Source organism: Vitis vinifera, chromosome 19, assembly GCF_030704535.1.
Source record: "Vitis vinifera cultivar Pinot Noir 40024 chromosome 19, ASM3070453v1".
Lineage (NCBI taxonomy): Eukaryota > Viridiplantae > Streptophyta > Magnoliopsida > Vitales > Vitaceae > Vitis > Vitis vinifera.
The window spans coordinates 4,518,369-4,537,038 of NC_081823.1; the positions used below are offsets into that span (position 1 = coordinate 4,518,369).

Consider the following 18,670-nt stretch of genomic DNA (forward strand, 5'->3'; position numbering starts at 1 on the left):
TTTTGTTGAACAGGCAATTTAGAAATTTGTTTCTCAAAATCTTGTCATTGAATTTCCCAAAGGGATGATAATAATAATTTTCCAGTTGACCCTTTTTGTAACAGGGAGCACTTGCAGAAGTTTATGCTTTGATGTATTAAGAAAATGAGGCACCAAGAACAGTATCATATTATATAGTCCATTTATTTTTTTCCTTAATCTAAATACCAGTCAGCACATTAGTAACCATTAAAATAACCAGTCAGGTCTTGAATTAGGTGAGTTTGGTTGTTTGTAACCATCAACAAATGATGAAGCAAACTTTTCCGGTCAATTTTCAGATCTTTGGCATGTAATGTTTGGTTTTGAATGTCTTAACACTGGCCTATTAGCAAATGAAGAGACACCATGACTTGTTAATTTGAGTTGAAAACTTGCTTTTGTTTTGGTCAGTTTGAAAAAGATCCATTGGCCCAGTTGATATTATAGAAAAACCAACCCAGAATATCGTTGACTTTATGGAATACTAATTGTTTATTTCTAAAAATGTGGTGGTTGGCAGAGGAATGGAAAGGAAGGCTAAGTCTGATAATAAATGTAGGGTGTGGTTTGAAAGGTTCCTCCAAGTTTTAGATTTGAATTGACTTTTGATGCTTCTATGATATGCAAGATTAGAGACAGTAATTGATCAACTATATAATGTATATCTCCATTCATTACCCTGTACAGAGCCCTAATGAAATTAGGAATGTTCCTTTTTCCATGTCCTAGGATTGATCCTGAGGATACTAGGATAGATCCTGGGAGTTCCACCACTCTAGGGTCTATCCCAGGAAGTTCCCAGCTGAGGTGGTATTACTCCTGGGCATGTGAACAGTGAACTTGACCTCATTGATCTGAGAATCAATAATTGGATCATAGGCCATTCTTCTCCTAATTTGGATGATATGGGGTTTCTACATAGGTCTGAATTGAACTCAATAAACCATTCAACAAATTATGCAAGCTGGTCAGTCCTTAAGAGTCATGTGAAATGAGAGCTACTCTTGGTAGCTAGTAAGTTACAAAACTTTTCAGTTGGTGTTTGTATCTATTTTCTTTTCAGATGTAATAGTCATTTATAAGCTTCAATATCCTGGAAACCTTGGCTAGGAGAAAGGGTTACTGCTGCTAGTTCTATTCGGTTCATCCCCCATTTCAGTTCTTCCCAAGCTGGGTTAGCTTCTCCCTAGCAATCTCTACTGACCATCAAGTCTTAACATGTCAATGTGGAGAAAGAAGCAATTTGACCAAAGCCGGCGGTCTGGGTGCGAAAATCCTCTGTTTCTCTTCCCAGTCACAATCTCCAGCACCAAAACACCAAAGCTAAAAACATCAGACTTCAATGAGTATAGTCCTTCACTTGCATTCTCTGGGGGCATGTAACCACTGCAGCAAAATCGCAAAGAGATGAATTTCGAAGAAATTGAATGAGACTGTATATAACATCACTAGATATACGTACAATGTTCCAACCAATCTTTCTGTATTTGCTTCAATTTGATTTGCTCCAAAACTTTCAGCCATGCCAAACTCTGAAATTTTTGGGCTCATCTCACTATCTAGCAAAATGTTGCCTGCATTTAGGTCTCTATGGATTATTCTGAGTCTAGAATCTTGATGAAGATAAAGAAGTCCTCGAGCAATCCCATTGATAATGAGGCAGCGCTTAGGCCAATCTAGTTCCATGCCTCGCCTTTCATCTGCCCAGTTTTTTCTCACTCAAGTTAATCCATTCTATAACTCATAGGGAAAATTGTTAACTGATTGTAGAGAACTAGAAGTGGGAATTCTCGAAATGCATGTTTTGCTTCTGGTCTTTTTGTCAACAATTCTTTATGAGACCATGCATAATGAAGAGAGGACAGAAAATTACTCAAACAGACTAGTAAAACTAAGTGTAGTGCAGTTTTAGAGAGTCAAACCAAAAATAAAGGAGTCCAAGCTTTTGTTAGGCATGTATTCGTAAATCAACATCTTTTCTTCGTTATGAATGCAATATCCAAGAAGTTTCACTAGATTTCGGTGCTGAAGTTTGGCTATGTATTCGACTTCATTTTTGAACTCATGAAGTCCTTGCCTAGAATCTTTTGACAGTCTCTTCACAGCTATTTCTTGCCCCGTTTCCAACATTCCCTGAAATTATCATTCAACATGATGATTAGAATTTAGAATATTACACACTCTTCACAATGCTGCATTACATTCCGGAGTTTGGAACAAGTGAAGGTGGGATCATGTTCTTTTTTTTTTTTCCTTTTTCCTTATGGGTGCTTCTAAGGCCAAATATAGACATCATCCACGTTTCTTTATGAGAGGTTGTGTTAGTAATCGTGATAATTCCAGCTCCAATAGAGTATTTTTAAGTTGTGGTTAAAAAGCTTGTAGTCTGGACCTTGGGATGAGTCAGACTGGTTGGCCTTCCCGTGTGCTCCTATCGCTTCATCCCCTTTACCGGCTTTTATGGGTGATTCCTTCAATTTTGCATGTGGAGGTTCTCTTTTCAACTTTTTGTGACAGCTCTTGTAATATAATCTCTCCACTCTCTCTCTTCTTTACATCTAATGAAATGATAGATTTTCATCTCAAATATTGATATATTTCCGCTAATCTCTTCTTATAGAAGCTAGTGAAAAATTGTATTATCATTTATTTTAAAATGAAAAAAATCTTTTCTTTCGTTTTTTTTTCCTCTTTTAGAAATAATTTTTTACCATTATATCAAGTGTCACCTTTTTTTTTTCCAATAGTTTTCCCCATTATTAAATAAAGTAATTATTTTAAGATTCAAAAATATAAATTAAAAGATAAGTGTTTGTTTAGACTTTGAATATATTTTTTATTTTCTATTTTTAAAATTAGAAAAATAGTAAAAACTTCTATATCAAATATAATAACTTTTATATATATATATATAAAGATTGATGTTATATTCTTAAAAATTATGTAATTTCTTAAAATAGTTAAAAATTTTAAATAATTTTTTAAGATAAGTCTATATGAGTCACTATCATTTTTAAATTTTAAAACAAAAAATAAGAAATACACCCGAAAGACACTTAAATCTATCAAACTATAAATTATATTTATTAATTACCAGTTTAACATAAATGATAACCCATAAACTCATATTTCAATATTTTAAATTACTTTAACAATCAAACAAAAATGATAAACTCATTAATTTAAGATAATCTAAGATAACTAAAAGGGAAAATGTTAGAGTTTATTTCTTATCAGTTTTATATTTTGAATAAAATAATAGATAATATAATTAAAAATAATAAATAAATAAATAATATGCGGGTTTTGATTGCAATTGGTTGTCCAAACCTTTAACTCATTAATTTATACCACAGCTTGTTTTAATTAGACTTGCCGTAATTCTTTGTTTGCAGATTCTCCTATTACCATTATTTCTTCTCATCCACTTTTTGAAGTTTGTCAACCCGACTTTAACCCTTAAACATTGCGCACATCTAAATTTCATATTCGGCATGGATTGGATGGGTGTAACCCATAGCCCTACAAACCATGCAACAATCAATGATTTTGAATTCAAGCCATTTGATGATAAAGATAACCTACATTGCCGAGTGATTTTGAATTTGGAGATGAAGACAATAGAGAGTAGGGATGATAATAAAGAGGGTTTTTTTGGTATCTATCCTACCCCACCTCTTCCTTAATGGAAAGGATTTGGAATAAAAATAAATAGGTGCATGTGGAGCTGTTTGGAAAGTTTTTAAAAATTCAGGTTTTGGATATGGCTTTGTCCCTGCTAATAAAATATAATTTTAAATAAAAAATATTTTAATTGAATTTTTCAACTTTTTTAACACAAATAAATATTAATTTTTTATAAAAATAAATTATAAAAGGTTATAATATTTCCTTATTTATAAATCATATTTATTTTTAAAAAAAACGTTAAGACTTTAAAAATAAAAATTATTGAAAAAAATGAAAAAATGAAAAAAAAAAATGGAATTCCAATATTTATTTTTTGGGCAGAAATGGGAATAAATATGAATACACGACGCAAGGTTGGAATGAGATGACCTGTCTTGAACCGGCCTAGATGTCATCCTAAGGGTAGGAGAATATTGTTGATGATGGTGTACTTGATTTTGACATGGAAACCAACAAAACACATACCACCTCTTCTACTGAATCAGACATAGATTAAGCATAATTTCTATAATATTTTATTTTGAACGACCTCATAGCACTTCTATTCATGCAACACTCCACTTGCAAGCCAACTTATGATATTCTTGTTTGTGTTAACTTATATTAATTGTTTTATTTGCTAACACATGCATCATCTTTATTAAAAAGAGTGAAGATATTACCGAAAAAACCAGAATGCATAAAAATATTAAAAAGAAGTGTTGCAATGTCAATATAAAGGAAGAACACATCCTCACCTTGTAGACAGGTCCAAAACCACCCTCTCCAACCTTGTTCGCTATCCCAAAGTTATTGGTGGCATTTAATATGGTAGCATAGTCAAATAATGGTAACCTTAAATCCTCGTTCTGGCCTTCTAGCTGCTGAATTGTCATGTCTGAATCTTCCTGTAAAGTGGAGAATGCATGGAGTCAATATCGATTAGACCAGTGTTAATTAAAATGTTGGGTTGTAGGTAGGGATGGCCATGGATCCATTCATTTTAGAGCCAGTAAAACCAGAATCTGATCCAATGGCAGCCGAGATCATTGTTTACCTTGAAATTATACTGAGTTGTTTACCTTTCTTCTTAAGGACACACAAGGTCAGTAGAAGGCCTAGGAGAATCATTCCCATTATAACTGCCAGAGTGCCCACAATGACCCATCTTGTTTTCTTCATTTTGGAGCTGCTATGTCTCTCTGTAGAACCATCTCCACCCGAGTGGAAAGCATGGCGCAGCCAAATTAACAAGATATTAAAAATAGGAAATATACAAATACCTCCTAGGAGGGACTGTTTGTTAAAAAAGTGGTAGTCTACAACCATGAGAACTAGAGTTTTGAAATTGCAGCAGGAACAGATAAATTATCCTCACCTAGTTCTGAGGCAGCCAACGTTATGGACAACTCCTGACCATTTTCAGCCAAATCTCTGATATCAATCAAGTCACCAAACTAGAGCAGGCATCCACTTCCTCCTTCACTGATATCTAAATAAATTTGCATAAGCAGTGCAAGAGCAGTTCTTCAAGCATGCTGCTGCGCATTCCTTCAGGTCCATGCTCACATTAAACCAGGAGTTCTGTGTGTCAGGCAGTTTAATGCCTGAGTACTTCAAAAACCCATCTCCATGCTGACAATTCAATGGCGTCCTTCGAACGCATCCACTCGACCAATCTGCCATGGCCCAATCGTTTGGATATTTTGGCACAAATCCTTTCATACACTGACATTTTGGAATGTCATTTATGTCACAGGTCCCATGTACACCATACGATGCATAACTGTCACAGTCGTCCACTGGTACGGAAGAGAAAATTATCCAACCATGTGTCTGATCAATCCATGTTAAACGTTGCGCATAGCCATTTGAGTTCAACACCAACCTTGAAACAACAGAGCTGTTAATAAGCTCATAAGTATAAAAAATCTCCTTGTCGTTAAAAATAAAAGCATATTTGTAAATAGGGTTCGGCCTTAATGCAGGAAAGCCACTGAAACGTAGACCATTCCAGGATCCAGAGCGAAATGTCACAGCTGAGCCATTCCTCCGAATCAGTTGAAGAAATCCACTTGGATCAAGCTCATATGTGAAATTACCCATAGAAGGGTCATCAGTGGTCTTCCATGATGACAGGTACCGATCCAGGTCTGTTACTTTGAACCATGCTCCCTAGCTTCATGCCTGGTAGAAGAGTGTTGCCTGGATAATCAAAACTTTGCCATAGGAAGTTTTCCGGGTCACTGTCATTCCCATTTTTCATAACAAGATTTCCAGACTCCAAAAGCTGGGCAGTTGGATTCTGTGCAGATTGTGATGCAGATTGTGATGCATTAGAAGACCAGATGATGGTATTAGTAGCATTGAGAATAACCAGAGTTCCCTGGACGGTGACCTTCAAAACGCCGGATGAATCAGTGAGTGGGATGTCTCTGTTGGCAACCCACACCACAGTCCCAGTGGCCAACTTCTTGTACCATATCCCCAAGTATCGGTTTCTCGAATTCCCCAGACTGAAAAAACCCAGTTCAAAGCTCCCTCCAGCAGAAGTTATTGTGTCCCCATGACGAATAATTTGATTTGCAGTAATGGTGTCTACTGCAACGGAAATTCTTAAGATGAAGAATACAGAGGAGAAGATGATCACAAGTCTTGTAAGAGCATCCATTGATGTCCTAATGCCTCAACACATGGTTATATATTCCCTAGACTAATGATTCATTTGAGCTGATGCCTATAAAGAACACTGGAAACCTCATGTGTGCTTCTTCTCGTCTCCTTATGCTTCTTTTTCTACATTATAAGAATCAGCACAGATTTTTCTTTCTTATTTTTTTTCTTTTTCAATGAGGAAAGACAAAAGGTCACTATAGGTTCCTTCAAACATCATAAGGAAAGTAGTTTTCAGTTTTAGTTATTTATTTATTTGATTCTTGCTTTTACCAATAAGAAGAAAGAATCAGCATAGGTAGGGCTACAAACAGCAAAATGAAGGTAGTTTTCAGTTCATTTTTCCCACCAATTTAAATATATAGATGGAGTATATCTACCCTGCAGATTACCTTGGATTCAATAGCCTTTTTATTTGTACAATGTAGAGAACAACATCAACCTCCAGGCACAAAAAAAGTGACAGTATTCTTTTAATAGGCCGGCCATCCAACATTGGACTTTGGTTGTTGTCATCATCTGGTGCACTCAAATTTGATTTGCTAGGCTTCTTAAAATTGATACGTATAAAATAATCTGAAGGATGCCATGAACGGATAACCTGGTCACTGATAAATGGCTTGATTGAATTCCCTGTAGACTGGTCTTTAGACAACAAGACATCAACATGAAATGTCTTCCATGGAGTGTCTAACAGTACCTGGAAATGGCCCCAGCTTGCTTGAGGAAGAATTTGCTTCCTACTCAATGAAAAACCAGGCTCTTTAGGCAGAGACAATGCACCCTCACTACTCAACATCAGAACCACAGAAGACACGCTTGGTTGATCATCTGGACTACTCTGTATACATAATACTAATAGTCCCAGATTGATCAAGCACAACTCTTCTGACAGATTATGTATGTCCCCAATCAATGCATCAAACATTAATCAAGCAAGACCCCTGGTAGTTTTCCAATTTAGATGCTACCTTTATGACTACATCTTCCTAAACTGAAAAAAGATATAACAAAAAGGTCTGGCAAAGAAGGAACTGGTTAATATACTCTGATAGAATAAAGTATAAGAAGACGACATTGGGCATTAAACACAAAATTTTGTCCTCATTTAACAATGATTATACAGTTATAGGTCTTGAGACAAGACAAAACATCAAAATGAAAGGTTTTCTACCGACCCACTAATAGTGTTATGGCTTCAGTGCCTGAATATGATCTGCAATTCCTTGAGGAATTCCAATCACAGAAAAAACCAGGCTCTCTTGGCTGAGGCAATGCAACCTCACTGCTCAACATCAGAACCACAGAAGACATGCTTGGTCGATCATCCGCACAATGTTGTACACATAGTAGACCCACATGGATCGATCGCAACACCTCAGATGGTTGGAATGTGTCCCCCACCATTGCGTCCATCAGCTCTAAATACCTACCTTCTGTATAAAGTGTCCATGCCTGGGCAGGTCAAAACAGGATTAGCAATTTAGCATCAGTTTTACATTAGTGGGACAAAGAGATACTAATCAACACTTACATGTCCAAGAAGGTTAAGGCGGTGGTCTGGGTGAGAAAATCCTCTGTTTCTCTTCCCACTCACAATCTCTAGCACCATAACACCAAAGCTAAAAACATCAGACTTTACTGAGTACAGTCCTTCACTTGCATACTCCGGGGATATGTAACCTCTATAGGAAATCAATGAAAAATGAGATGAACTTCAAGCAATGGGGATGGAGTACTTGCAACATTACTAGATATACTTACAATGTTCCAACTACTTTAGTTGTATTTGCTTCAGTTTCATTTCCTCCAAAACTTCTTGCTATGCCAAAGTCTGAAATTTTTGGGCCCATCTCACTATCCAGCAAAATGTTGTCTGCTTTTAGATCTCTATGAATTATTCTCAGTCTGGAATCTTGATGAAGATAAAGAAGTCCTCGAGCAATCCCATTGATAATAAGAAAGCGCTTAGGCCAATCTAGTTCCTTGCTTCGCCTTTTATCTGTCCAGTTTTTCCTGGTTCAGGTTAATCCATTCTGCTAATAGGATGCTTAAATATAAATTGAAAATAATTCTAGATATCAAATCATTCATGGATTTTACTCGAAGAGAGATTCGGGAAGCAACAACATGTGTAGCAAAAACAAGAAGTGCAACATATTCCCATTTTCAATGACTAAGAAAATTTGCCAAAGGGTGAAGAATGGTTAATGGATTGTAGTAGAAGGGACCCAAACCCTTGATGGTTAAAAGGAAGAACCAAATGGATGGTGAAAAACATAAGCGAGGATTCTCTAGATACATGAGTCGCAAATTCATCATGTCCCAACAAAAGTTTTCTTAGACCACGCATAATTGAGAGAAGAAAAGAAAAATCACTATAGTTAACCAGTTCAACTGAATATATTTGAGGTTTCTTTAGAGATTCAGACCAAAAATAAAGGACTCCAAGCTTTTGTTAGACATGTATTCGTAGATCAGCATCTTTTCTTGGCCATGAATGCAACATCCAAGAAGCTTCACAAGATTTCGGTGCTGAAGATTTGCAATGTGTATTACTTCAGTTTTGAACTCAATAAGTCCTTGTCTGGAATCTTTTGACAGTCTCTTCACAGCTACTTCCTGCCCTTGTTGCAACAGACCCTGAAATTATCACTCAGTAAAATGGTAAACATATTCTATATTCTACCATTAGGAGAAGACATGTTTTTATGCTATTGTCTTTGCATTTTTTTTCTCAGCGATCTTTAAAATGCCTCAATATGCTGTGTAGTGACATGAAACATGTGAAAATCACATCATTAATCTGTATTATCATGACATATGAACAAAGGATTCATGTTTCCTAACTGGCAAATATTTTGTTTGCTGTGCTTCACAGTGATTTGGAACCTTATGTGTAAAGGGTCTTGCGCCTTTTCCAGGAGTACCATTGAACCCTTGGAGAGAGTGACTCAGAGTCCTTTTCAGAAATAGGAGTCCTATCACAAGTTATCAGAGCAAGATGACAAGGTTGGCACATATGATGGCCTTGTGTCAATGTATAAATTACTAATTTTGTTGTGGCATTGGAAATTTGTTTCCACAAACCATGCTAAATCTCACAAGAAGAAAAAACAAAATCGCATACAAGGATATTTGTGGTTGGGCTTATAGGTGATTTCCACAGATGAAGATAACGATGGATGAGGAAGTTCCAAAACTTGCAAAATCCTAGTCCCCTAAGACTGGATCTACCCTGCCTCTTTATAACTTTCTATGCAATCACAATGTTCCTCCCAATAATGAACTCTAACACCATTACATATTTGGGTTACAAGAGAAGAAGATATTATCTAAAGAGTTGTATTTCCCATTTCAGCATCCCACAATAGCTTAGGACTAATCCTATGGGTTTGAAAATTGACTGCAGGAAGTATTCTGCTAAGGACGGTACAAAACTAATTTGCCCAGATTAACCTACGATAACCAGGACAGATCTTGGGCCATTCTTCTCTTTTTTTTTATGAATCAGGTCTTTAAAGATATTCCAGGTTGAATTCAAGACACAACCCAACAAATCACCTTGGCTCATCCAAGCCTTACAAACAAGAAGGTTTTGTTTGTTTAACACTTTAATCATGGACTTGCAGAGCCATGAGATACAAGAGACTCCAATCAAGTCTAGGAAATGCTTTTTCATATCTTTTGGATTCTCTGTTGTAGGAATCTGTATTCTGTGTGATTGCATCTCTGTTCAAGTCCACAATGACATCAAAATATTTGATCATGAAATATCTGATTTTTGGTCAAATTATAGCATTCTGGCTATCACAATACACAAGTCAACTCTCCCTTTAAACCCAGATGAAAACCAACCACAAACCACAAAGTCAAACAGTTTGCTTCTGTGTATCTGACTTGTCCTTAAAGCGACTCTATACTGCAAAGTTGCTTCTCTAGTCAATAATGCTGCCAAAAAGAGGAAAGATATAACCAGTCATAGACCTCCTTCTAAGCATCTACAGGTAAAGATGGTGAGTGAAGGATTACAATCTTAGAACTCCCAGAAAAATTGTCCCAAATACACCTTGAAACCCTCTTGATTTGCCAAAATCTCAATTCCCAACATCCAACTTTCTTATATATTTGGGTTAGAAGAGAAGAAGAAATGACATAAAAAGATGGAACGGACTGATCCTGGGGGTTTCAGGATTTATCTTAAGTCTTCTTCTCCTTAGGATGGCTACCAACAAAGCTATAACCACTGTCTAGGCATATTGACTTAGCCATTCTTCTTCAACTTTAAAGAAATGATAGAATTTGAATTCAAGACAGAAGTCCGACAAACTTGTTGGCTTTCTTCACTATAAAAAAAATAAATAAAAAGAAGAAGAAAAAGGGAGAAGGGAATAGAAATGACATGTTCTAACCTTGTAAACAGGTCCAAAACCACCCTCTCCAAGCTTATTCTCAATTGAAAAGTTATTGGTGGCATTCAATATTGTAGCCAAGTCAAATAATGGTAATTCTAGATCCTTCTTCTCCTCTTCATTTGTGTTTTCTTCTGAATTGTGTACCAGTTCTCCTGCAAAGTGAACACTGGGATCAATATAAACTTAAAAAGCTAAAAATTGCCTAGCATGTTGGAATGTGAATAGAGATGATCATGGTTGAGGCTCAAACTGATTTGAAGCCATCCCTGTACAGAAAATAGTCAAATACATGAACTGGATCCATTATCAACTCCAGATCAATGTATCAGTCATACAATTGAGCTAGGTCATTCCCTTACACCCTTGTTTCAGAAAACAGAACCAGACAAAAGGTGGAATTTTCTATGCAGTGATACAAGTAACATAGATCTTTACCGTTTCGCTTTTGTTTCTTCTTCTTCAGAACATACCAGGTCAGGGATAGGCCTAGGAGAATCACTCCCATAATTGAAACAGAACAGACAATGACCCACCTTCGTTTCTTCCCCGTGGAGCTGCTATTTGTCTCTGTAGAGCCTTCACAACCCAAGAGTAAAGCATTAAGCAGTCCACCAAGGTATCAAAATAAGAAGAGTACATATTCCTACTAGCTAGTACATAAAAGGAACAGATAGATTCTTGCCTAATTCTGAGGCAGCCATCCTTACAAAGAACTCTTGTCTATAATCAGGCATATCTCTGATATCAAACAAGTCCCCAAACCAGAGCAAGCATCCCTTTCCTCCTTTGATATCTGGAGTTGCATAAGCAGTGCAGGAGCAGTTCTTCAAGCATTCCGACTTACATTTGTTAAGGTTTATGCTTCAATATACGTTGAATTCCGAGTATCTGGCAGCTTCACACCAGAGTACTTTTTAAACCATTCTCCTCTCTGACAATCCAACGGCCTACTGCGAAAACATCCATTTGACCAAACCCCCATCTCCCAGTTGTTTGGGAAATTTGGCTGAAAACCGTCCAAGCAACCACATTTTGGAACTTGGTTTATATTACAGAAGCCATGCACGCCACAGAATGCATAACCATCGCAGTCATCCATCGGCATGGTCGAGTATTCAGTCCAACCAGTAACATCTGTCCATGTGAGGCGTTGCACATCACCATTTGAATTTAGCACCAACCTTGAAACAACAGAGCTGTCAAGAAGTTCATATGTATAATACATCTCCTTTTCATTAAAAGTAAAAACATGTTTATAAATTGATTTCCCTGCTAATGCTCGAAACCCGCTAAAACGGAGACCATTCCATGGTCCAGAGCAAAACGTCAGAATCAGCCCATTCCTCTTGAGAAGTTGAGGATAGCCATGGGGATCAAGCCGATAAGTAAGATTACCCTTGGATGGATCATCGGTACTCTTACTTGATGATAGGTACCATTCCTGGCCTGTTGACTTGTTCCTTCCAAGCTTCATGTTTGGTAGAAGAGTACTGCATGGATGATCAAAGCTCTGCCATAAGAAATTTTCTGGGTCATCATCATTTCCATTTTTCAATACAAGATTTCCAGACTCCAAAAGCTGGGCAGTTGGATTCTGTGCAGATCGTGATGCATTAGAAGACCAAATGATGCTATTAGTGCCATTGAGAATAACAAGAGTTCCCTGGTCTGTGACCTTCAAAACTCCCAATGAATCAGTGAGTGGGAAGTCTCCGTTGGCAACCCATACCACTGTCCGAGGAGTCACCTTCTTGTACCATATCCCCAAGTATTGATTCTTCGAATTCTCTGGAGTATAAAAACCCAGTTCAAAGCTCCCACCAGCTGAAATTATGGTTTCACCATATCTGATGGGTTGATTTACTGTTATTGTATCTACAGCAATGGAAATTGGTACGATGAAGAGTACAGAAGAGAAGATGATCACTAGTCTTGCAAGAGCATCCATGGATGTTCTAATGTTTCAACACATGGTTACACATATCCTTGACGGATGATGCTATGGAGAGAATGCTTGAAAGCTCATGTACTTTGAAGTTCTCTCTTGTTCCATTGTAAAAAAATCAGTACAATTCCCTTCAAACATCTCAATTAACGTAGTTTCCAGGTCATTGACCACAGCTCCATAATTTTATTAATATGAGCAATCAATCATTTTCTTTCAATATATATAGTGTACATTGGGGCTCAAGTATCTTGAATTCAATAGTTTGATTTGTATAATGTACAGAACAACATCACTCTCCACGTCTACAAGAAGTGACAATATTCGTTTAATAGGCCGGCCATCAATTACAAGACACTGCCCGTCCAGTTGTCCTCGTCTGATGCACTCAAATTTGATTTTCCACGCTTCTGAAGATTGACAAGTATAAAATAATCTGAAAAATGACACCAAGAAGATAACCTCAAATCTTGTAGATGACACTACCCTTTGGGATGTTTATTATATAAAACAAGTACCTAACCTCGATACAAATTCCCAAGTCTTCAATTCTAAATCTAACGAAAATTTGAATAAGCCTATTGAATCGCCTGAAGACCGGGTCTTTAGACAATGAACATCAACATGAATGTCTTCTATCGACCATCTAACATTGTAATGGTGACCCCATTGCCTGAAAATGGCCCCTGATTGCCTGAGGAGGACTGTGCTTTCCTTCCAGTGAAAAAACCAGGCTCTTTAGGCTGAGGCAGTGAACTGTCACTACTCAACATCAGAACCACCGAAGACATGCTTGGTCTATCATCTGGACTACACTGTACGCATAAGAGTCCCACATTGATCGAACATAACACTTGTGATAGATCATGCATGTCCCCAACTGATGAATCAATCAGCTCCATAGACCTGCCTTCCATGTACAGTGTCCATGCCTAGAAAATTCAAAATTATGTCAACAGTAGATTTATCATAGTGAAATGAGGTCAATACTACTCGATACTTACATGCCCAAGAAGGTTAAGGGAGTGGTCTGGGTGAGAAAATCCTCTGTTTCTCTTCCCACTCACAATCTCTAACACCAGAACACCAAAGCTAAAAACATCTGACTTTGTTGAGTATAGTCCATCAATTGCATATTCTGGAGACATATAACCACTGTAGGGAACCATTGAACAAAAAAAAACAGGAATTTACAACCAATATAAAGAAGAATACTAAACAAAATTACTAGATATACTTACTATGTTCCAACCACTCTTTTTGTATTTGCTTCAGTTTCATTTCCTCCAAAACTTCTAGCCATACCAAAATCTGAAATTTTTGGAGCCATCTCCTCATCTAGCAAAATATTGCCTGCTTTTAGATCTCTATGGATTATCCTGAGTCTGGAATCTTGATGAAGATAAAGAAGGCCTCGAGCAATCCCATTGATAATCAAGAAGCGCTTATTCCAATCCAGTTCCATGCTTTGTGTTTTATCTGCCCAGTTTTTCCTCAGTCAAGTTAGTCCATTTTACTGATTGCACATTGAACATGAATTAAAAATAATTCCATCAACCAAACATTCATGGATTTTCCTGAGAGTGTTCAGATAGCAACAACATGTGTAACAATGGAAGAAACTGTGACTGATTCCCATTTTCAATTGATAAAAAAAGTTGAAAGGAATGCAATGGTTATCCAAACCTCTGTTAGTATAAAATAGAAGTGAGAATTTTATAGATACATGTGTTGCTTCCTGATCTTGTTTGCTAAAAGTTTTTCATAAACCATGTATATTGAAGAAAAGAAGAAAAACAATCACTCAAACAGATTAGGTTAACCTAAATCTACTGGGGTCTTAGAGAATCAAACCAAAAATGAAGGAATCCAGGCTTTTGTTAGACATGTACTCATAGATCAACATCTTTTCTTCACCATGAATGCAACATCCAAGAAGCCTCACGAGATTCCGGTGTTGAAGTTTGGCGATGTATATTACTTCATTTTTTAACTCATCAAGTCCTTGACCAGAATCTTTTGACAGTCTCTTCACAGCTATTTCTTGTCCCTCTTGCAAGATACCCTGAAATTGAAACTCAATATAAAGGTTAGAATATTCTACCATTAGGAGAAGGTTGTGTTTGTATGCTTTGTTCTTTACACTCCCTTTTCTTCCCCCCTACATTAGCTAGCAGCAGGTCTAGGCATACTAGCTCGGGATCAATCTGACCCCAGGAAGAAACCCGGGCCATTCTTCACCAATTTTAACCAATTTTGAACATGTCTAAAAGATGATCATAGTTGAATTTAAGAAAGAGCAACAAAACTGGTCATCTTCAGCCCAGCAAAAAGCACATACTCTTACCTTGTATACAAGTCCAAAACCACCCTCTCCAAGCTTATTATCAAATGAAAAGTGATTGGTGGCTTTTGATACTGTAGCAAAGTCAAATAATTGTAACTTTGAATCCTCCTTGTGTCCAACCTCTAAATTGTATCCCATTGTCCCTGCCAAGCAAAGAATCAAATGGATATAAATTTTGTCAGAATGTTGGGATGTAATTAGGATGCATGACCATGGGTGAAGCGCAATCCACCTTGGGGCCAGTTCAGTACACTGAAAACCTGAACTTGATTCATTACCAGCCTTAGATTAATGGATCAATCATGCAATAGAACCAGATTGTTCCCTGCTTCATTTTCTCAGAAAACAGAAACACACAAGTTCATATTTTTACTACTGTACATAGTGATGCATGTAATATGGGTTGTTACCTTTTTTCCTTTGCCTTTTCGTCTTCAGAAGATACAAGGTCAGGAATAGGCTTACGAGAATAATTACCACACTTGACACAGAGCCAACAATGATCCACTTTCGTTTCTTCCCTTTGAGGTTGCTACCACTCTCTTTAGAACCACCTGCACCCAAGTGGAAAGCATTAGACAGATAAACAAGGTATTGAAATAGAAAAAAATGCAAATTTCTGCTAGGTGGGACTATTGATCCTAAGAAAATTTGAAGTTCACAACCATGAAATTAGGAGTTTAAATAACTGCAGTTGCAGCAGGAATAAAGGACATGATTCAGTTGGCATGTGTGCATTGTCAAGTATTTCCCCCTTGAAATTTTGCCCAAAAACATGTTTTTCAGGTAAGGAAAAGAGCGATGCATACCTAATTCTGAGGCAGCCATCCTTACATAAATCTCCTGTCCATTTTCATTGAACTCTCTGATATCAATCAAGTCACCAAACCAGAGTAAGCATCCACTTCCTCCATCTCTTATATCCAAATTTGTATAAGCAGTGCAAGAGCAGTTACTCAAGCACACCGCGGCACATTCCATAAGGCCCATGCTTCTATTAAACCAGGAGTTCCGTGTGTCTGGCAGTTTCACACCAGAGAACTTTACAAAACCTTCACCATTCTGACAATCCAGGGGAGTACTCCGAACACATCCATTAGACCAATCTGCCATGTCCCAATCGTTTTGGAATTTTGGCACAAAACCTTCCATACACTCACATTTGGGAGAACGGTTAATGTTGCAGATGCCATACACACCACATAATGCATAACTGTCACAGTCATCCTTTGGGGCGGATGAGTACAGGATCCAACCATTGGTTCGATCGATCCAATTGACACGCTGCTTGGAGCCATCAGGATTCAACACCAACCTTGAAACAACTGAACTGTTAACAAGCTCATAACGAAAATACATCTCCTTTTCATTAAAAACAAACTCATACGTATAAATAGAGTTCGGCCCCAACTCAGGAAAGCCGCTAAACCGAACACCATTCCATGGTCCCGATCGAAATGTCACAGCTGACCCTTTCCTCAGAATTAGCTGAGGATACCCTCTAGGATCAAGCCGATATGTAAAATCACCTTTAGAAGGGTCATCAGCGCTCTTCCATGCTGACAGGTACCGGTCCAGGCCAGTGACTGTGTTCCTTCCAAGCTTCATCCCTGGGAGAAGAGTATTGCATGGATAATCGAAGCTCTGCCATAAGAAATTTTCTGGGTTGTCGTCATTTCCATCTTTCATGACAAGATTTCCAGACTCCAAAATCTGGGCAGTTGGATTTCGTGCAGATCGTGAAGAATTAGAAGACCAAAGAATGGTATTAGTACCATTGAGAACGGCAAGAGTTCCCTGATCAGTAACCTTCAGAACCCCTGATGAATCAGCGAGAGGAGTTTCCCTGTTGGCAACCCACACAACAGTCCTAATAGAAACTTTCTTGTACCACATCCCCAAATACCGTCTGCTTGAATTATCCGGTCTGAAGAAGCCCAGTTCAAAGCTCCCACCAGCTGAAGTGAGGATCTCGCCATCTCTAAGAAGTTGATTCAAAGCTATCGTGTCCACTGTAAAAGAGATTCTAAAGATGGAGAAAACAATAACAAGGGTTAATGTAAGGGCACCCATGATGATCTCTCAGCGTGGAAGAATAGTTTTATTTACGAGAAGAGATGCCCAGATGAAGAATGCCTGAGACCTTAGCAAGAATGGAGATAGTTTTTCTCCCAAGCCATGGTCGCTGATTTCTACGACCATGATCAATAAATCATTTTCTTTCACTCTTCCTGTTGGTAGCGTAGCCCTTGAATTCAATATCGACTCCGACATGTATTATAGATTAGAGGGCATCCTTATACATATTTGACTACAATGGTCCGGTGGTCGTAGGCTCATGCATTCATTCAGATTCTAATCATATCGTGTTTTTTTGAGAGAGAAAAAAAATTGAATCCAAAGATTCCGAATTTTACGGCGAAGAATGCCTGGTCACATGTACTCTAGATATTGTTGGATTATAAGGTCAAAGTTAGTTTTGTTATACTTATCTTCATATGTATGGGGTTAAATTGTTCACTCAACTCACAAGTTCGAGCTTCACAATCATAACTTTTTTTATTCATTTTGATTAATGAATTATTGAATATTGATACACCCGTAAACGTAAGAATTACATTGATCATTAAATCATATTAAAAAAAATTTCTCTTTTTTTATATATATTATGTGTGCCCGTGATTTGGTTAACAACCATAATCTTAAAACAAAACAATCCATTTCGTAGGCATCCATTTTTTTTTTCTAAGCGTTTTCCCACTCAAACAACCATATTAGGCACCATTCGGATTAAATATTTATAAAATTATTTAATTATTTAATACTATAATTATAATAATACTAGAAGTGTTTCTAGGTTATGAAATTCAATTTCATGATTTTAATATAAATCAAAGACTTTTTCTTTCCATTTCTTTTAAATTATAATTGTCATTTTCACTTTTTTTTTCTTTTAATTATGAATTAGTATGATGAGAAAATAATAAAAATTTGATGAAAATTAAATTTTATCCTTTCTTATAACTAAAATTCATTTCTAAATATTTAATAAAATTATAAACATTCTAAAATTATTTATATTTTTCATAAACATAAAAAAAATATAAATAATTATTCAAGTAAATTAAAAAGAGATTTTAATTTATTTATTAGGAGGAATTATACAAATATATATAAAAAAAATGAAATTTTCAACAAAACCCAAGCTGCTTTTCAAAGCAAGTAAGGTTAAGTTTTTTAATTTTTTATATTTTATTTTCAATCCCATGTGAATGTGCATGTAGAGTGCTGAGATGACATTTTTCTCATTAGCCATGAAATTAATGGGAATGGGAACAAAAGAAGGCTGCTAAAAAAGGTCACGTAAGATCATGTGATTAGACCTATTTTTGGTCCAAGTGGCCCGCATGTTATCACCATGATTTTAAAAATCGGACTAGACCGGTCGAACCGTCGACCGATCAACCCTCCCACCCCCACCCCTCGCCATGCGCCCCCAAGCCTGGTTGGAAAATTCCCTCATCCCCCCTCATTTCCTCTCTCAAAATCCCCTTGTGCCTTGCCTTCCTAGTTCCTATCGCCTTCCATTTTTATTTTTTA

At 37.0% G+C, this 18,670-nt stretch overlaps 2 protein-coding genes and 2 pseudogenes across 4 annotated transcripts; all 4 read right to left on the reverse strand.

Moving 5' to 3' along the window:
- Positions 1–1,217: 1,217 nt before the first annotated feature.
- LOC104877366 (G-type lectin S-receptor-like serine/threonine-protein kinase SD1-1) lies at positions 1,218–1,707 on the reverse strand. Its single transcript, XM_059735543.1, has 2 exons — positions 1,484–1,707; positions 1,218–1,407 (listed from the first exon to the last, which is right to left on the reverse strand). Exons 1-2 carry the CDS (start codon positions 1,705–1,707, stop codon positions 1,218–1,220), a joined length of 414 nt encoding a protein of 137 aa, XP_059591526.1.
- On the reverse strand, positions 1,490–6,361 carry LOC132252590 (G-type lectin S-receptor-like serine/threonine-protein kinase At4g27290; annotated as a pseudogene).
- Positions 6,362–7,490: 1,129 nt separating this feature from the next.
- Positions 7,491–12,823, reverse strand: LOC104877574 (G-type lectin S-receptor-like serine/threonine-protein kinase At4g27290; annotated as a pseudogene).
- A 95-nt stretch (positions 12,824–12,918) lies between these two features.
- LOC100246941 (G-type lectin S-receptor-like serine/threonine-protein kinase At4g27290) lies at positions 12,919–17,468 on the reverse strand. Of its 3 annotated transcripts, none has more exons than XM_019217282.2 (7): positions 15,880–17,459; positions 15,481–15,624; positions 15,071–15,213; positions 14,578–14,788; positions 13,965–14,202; positions 13,728–13,878; positions 12,919–13,655 (listed from the first exon to the last, which is right to left on the reverse strand). In XM_019217282.2, exons 1-7 carry the CDS (start codon positions 17,141–17,143, stop codon positions 13,359–13,361), a joined length of 2,448 nt encoding a protein of 815 aa, XP_019072827.1. In that variant the 5' UTR covers positions 17,144–17,459; the 3' UTR covers positions 12,919–13,358. The 3 variants fall into 3 exon arrangements, with proteins under 3 accessions (XP_019072827.1, XP_019072828.1, XP_019072829.1); XM_019217283.2 differs by having other exon boundaries at positions 13,168–13,655; positions 14,641–14,788; positions 15,880–17,460; XM_019217284.2 differs by lacking the exon at positions 12,919–13,655 and having other exon boundaries at positions 13,771–13,861; positions 15,880–17,468.
- Between the last annotated feature and the right edge of the window lie 1,202 nt (positions 17,469–18,670).

Excerpts from the sequence above, each read along its gene's own strand:
- LOC104877366 (XM_059735543.1), bottom strand. The coding sequence starts at position 1,707 with ATGGAACTAGATTGGCCTAAGCGCTGCCTCATTATCAATGGGATTGCT. Across the intron at positions 1,408-1,483 it reads GAAAGATTGGTTGGAACATT|TGGTTACATGCCCCCAGAGA; the intron begins GTACGTATATCT and ends ATTTTGCTGCAG.
- LOC100246941 (XM_019217282.2), bottom strand. The coding sequence starts at position 17,143 with ATGGGTGCCCTTACATTAACCCTTGTTATTGTTTTCTCCATCTTTAGA. Across the intron at positions 14,789-15,070 it reads GTTTTGGACTTGTATACAAG|GGTATCTTGCAAGAGGGACA; the intron begins GTAAGAGTATGT and ends TTTCAATTTCAG. Across the intron at positions 13,656-13,727 it reads CCCTTAACCTTCTTGGGCAT|GCATGGACACTGTACATGGA; the intron begins GTAAGTATCGAG and ends TGAATTTTCTAG.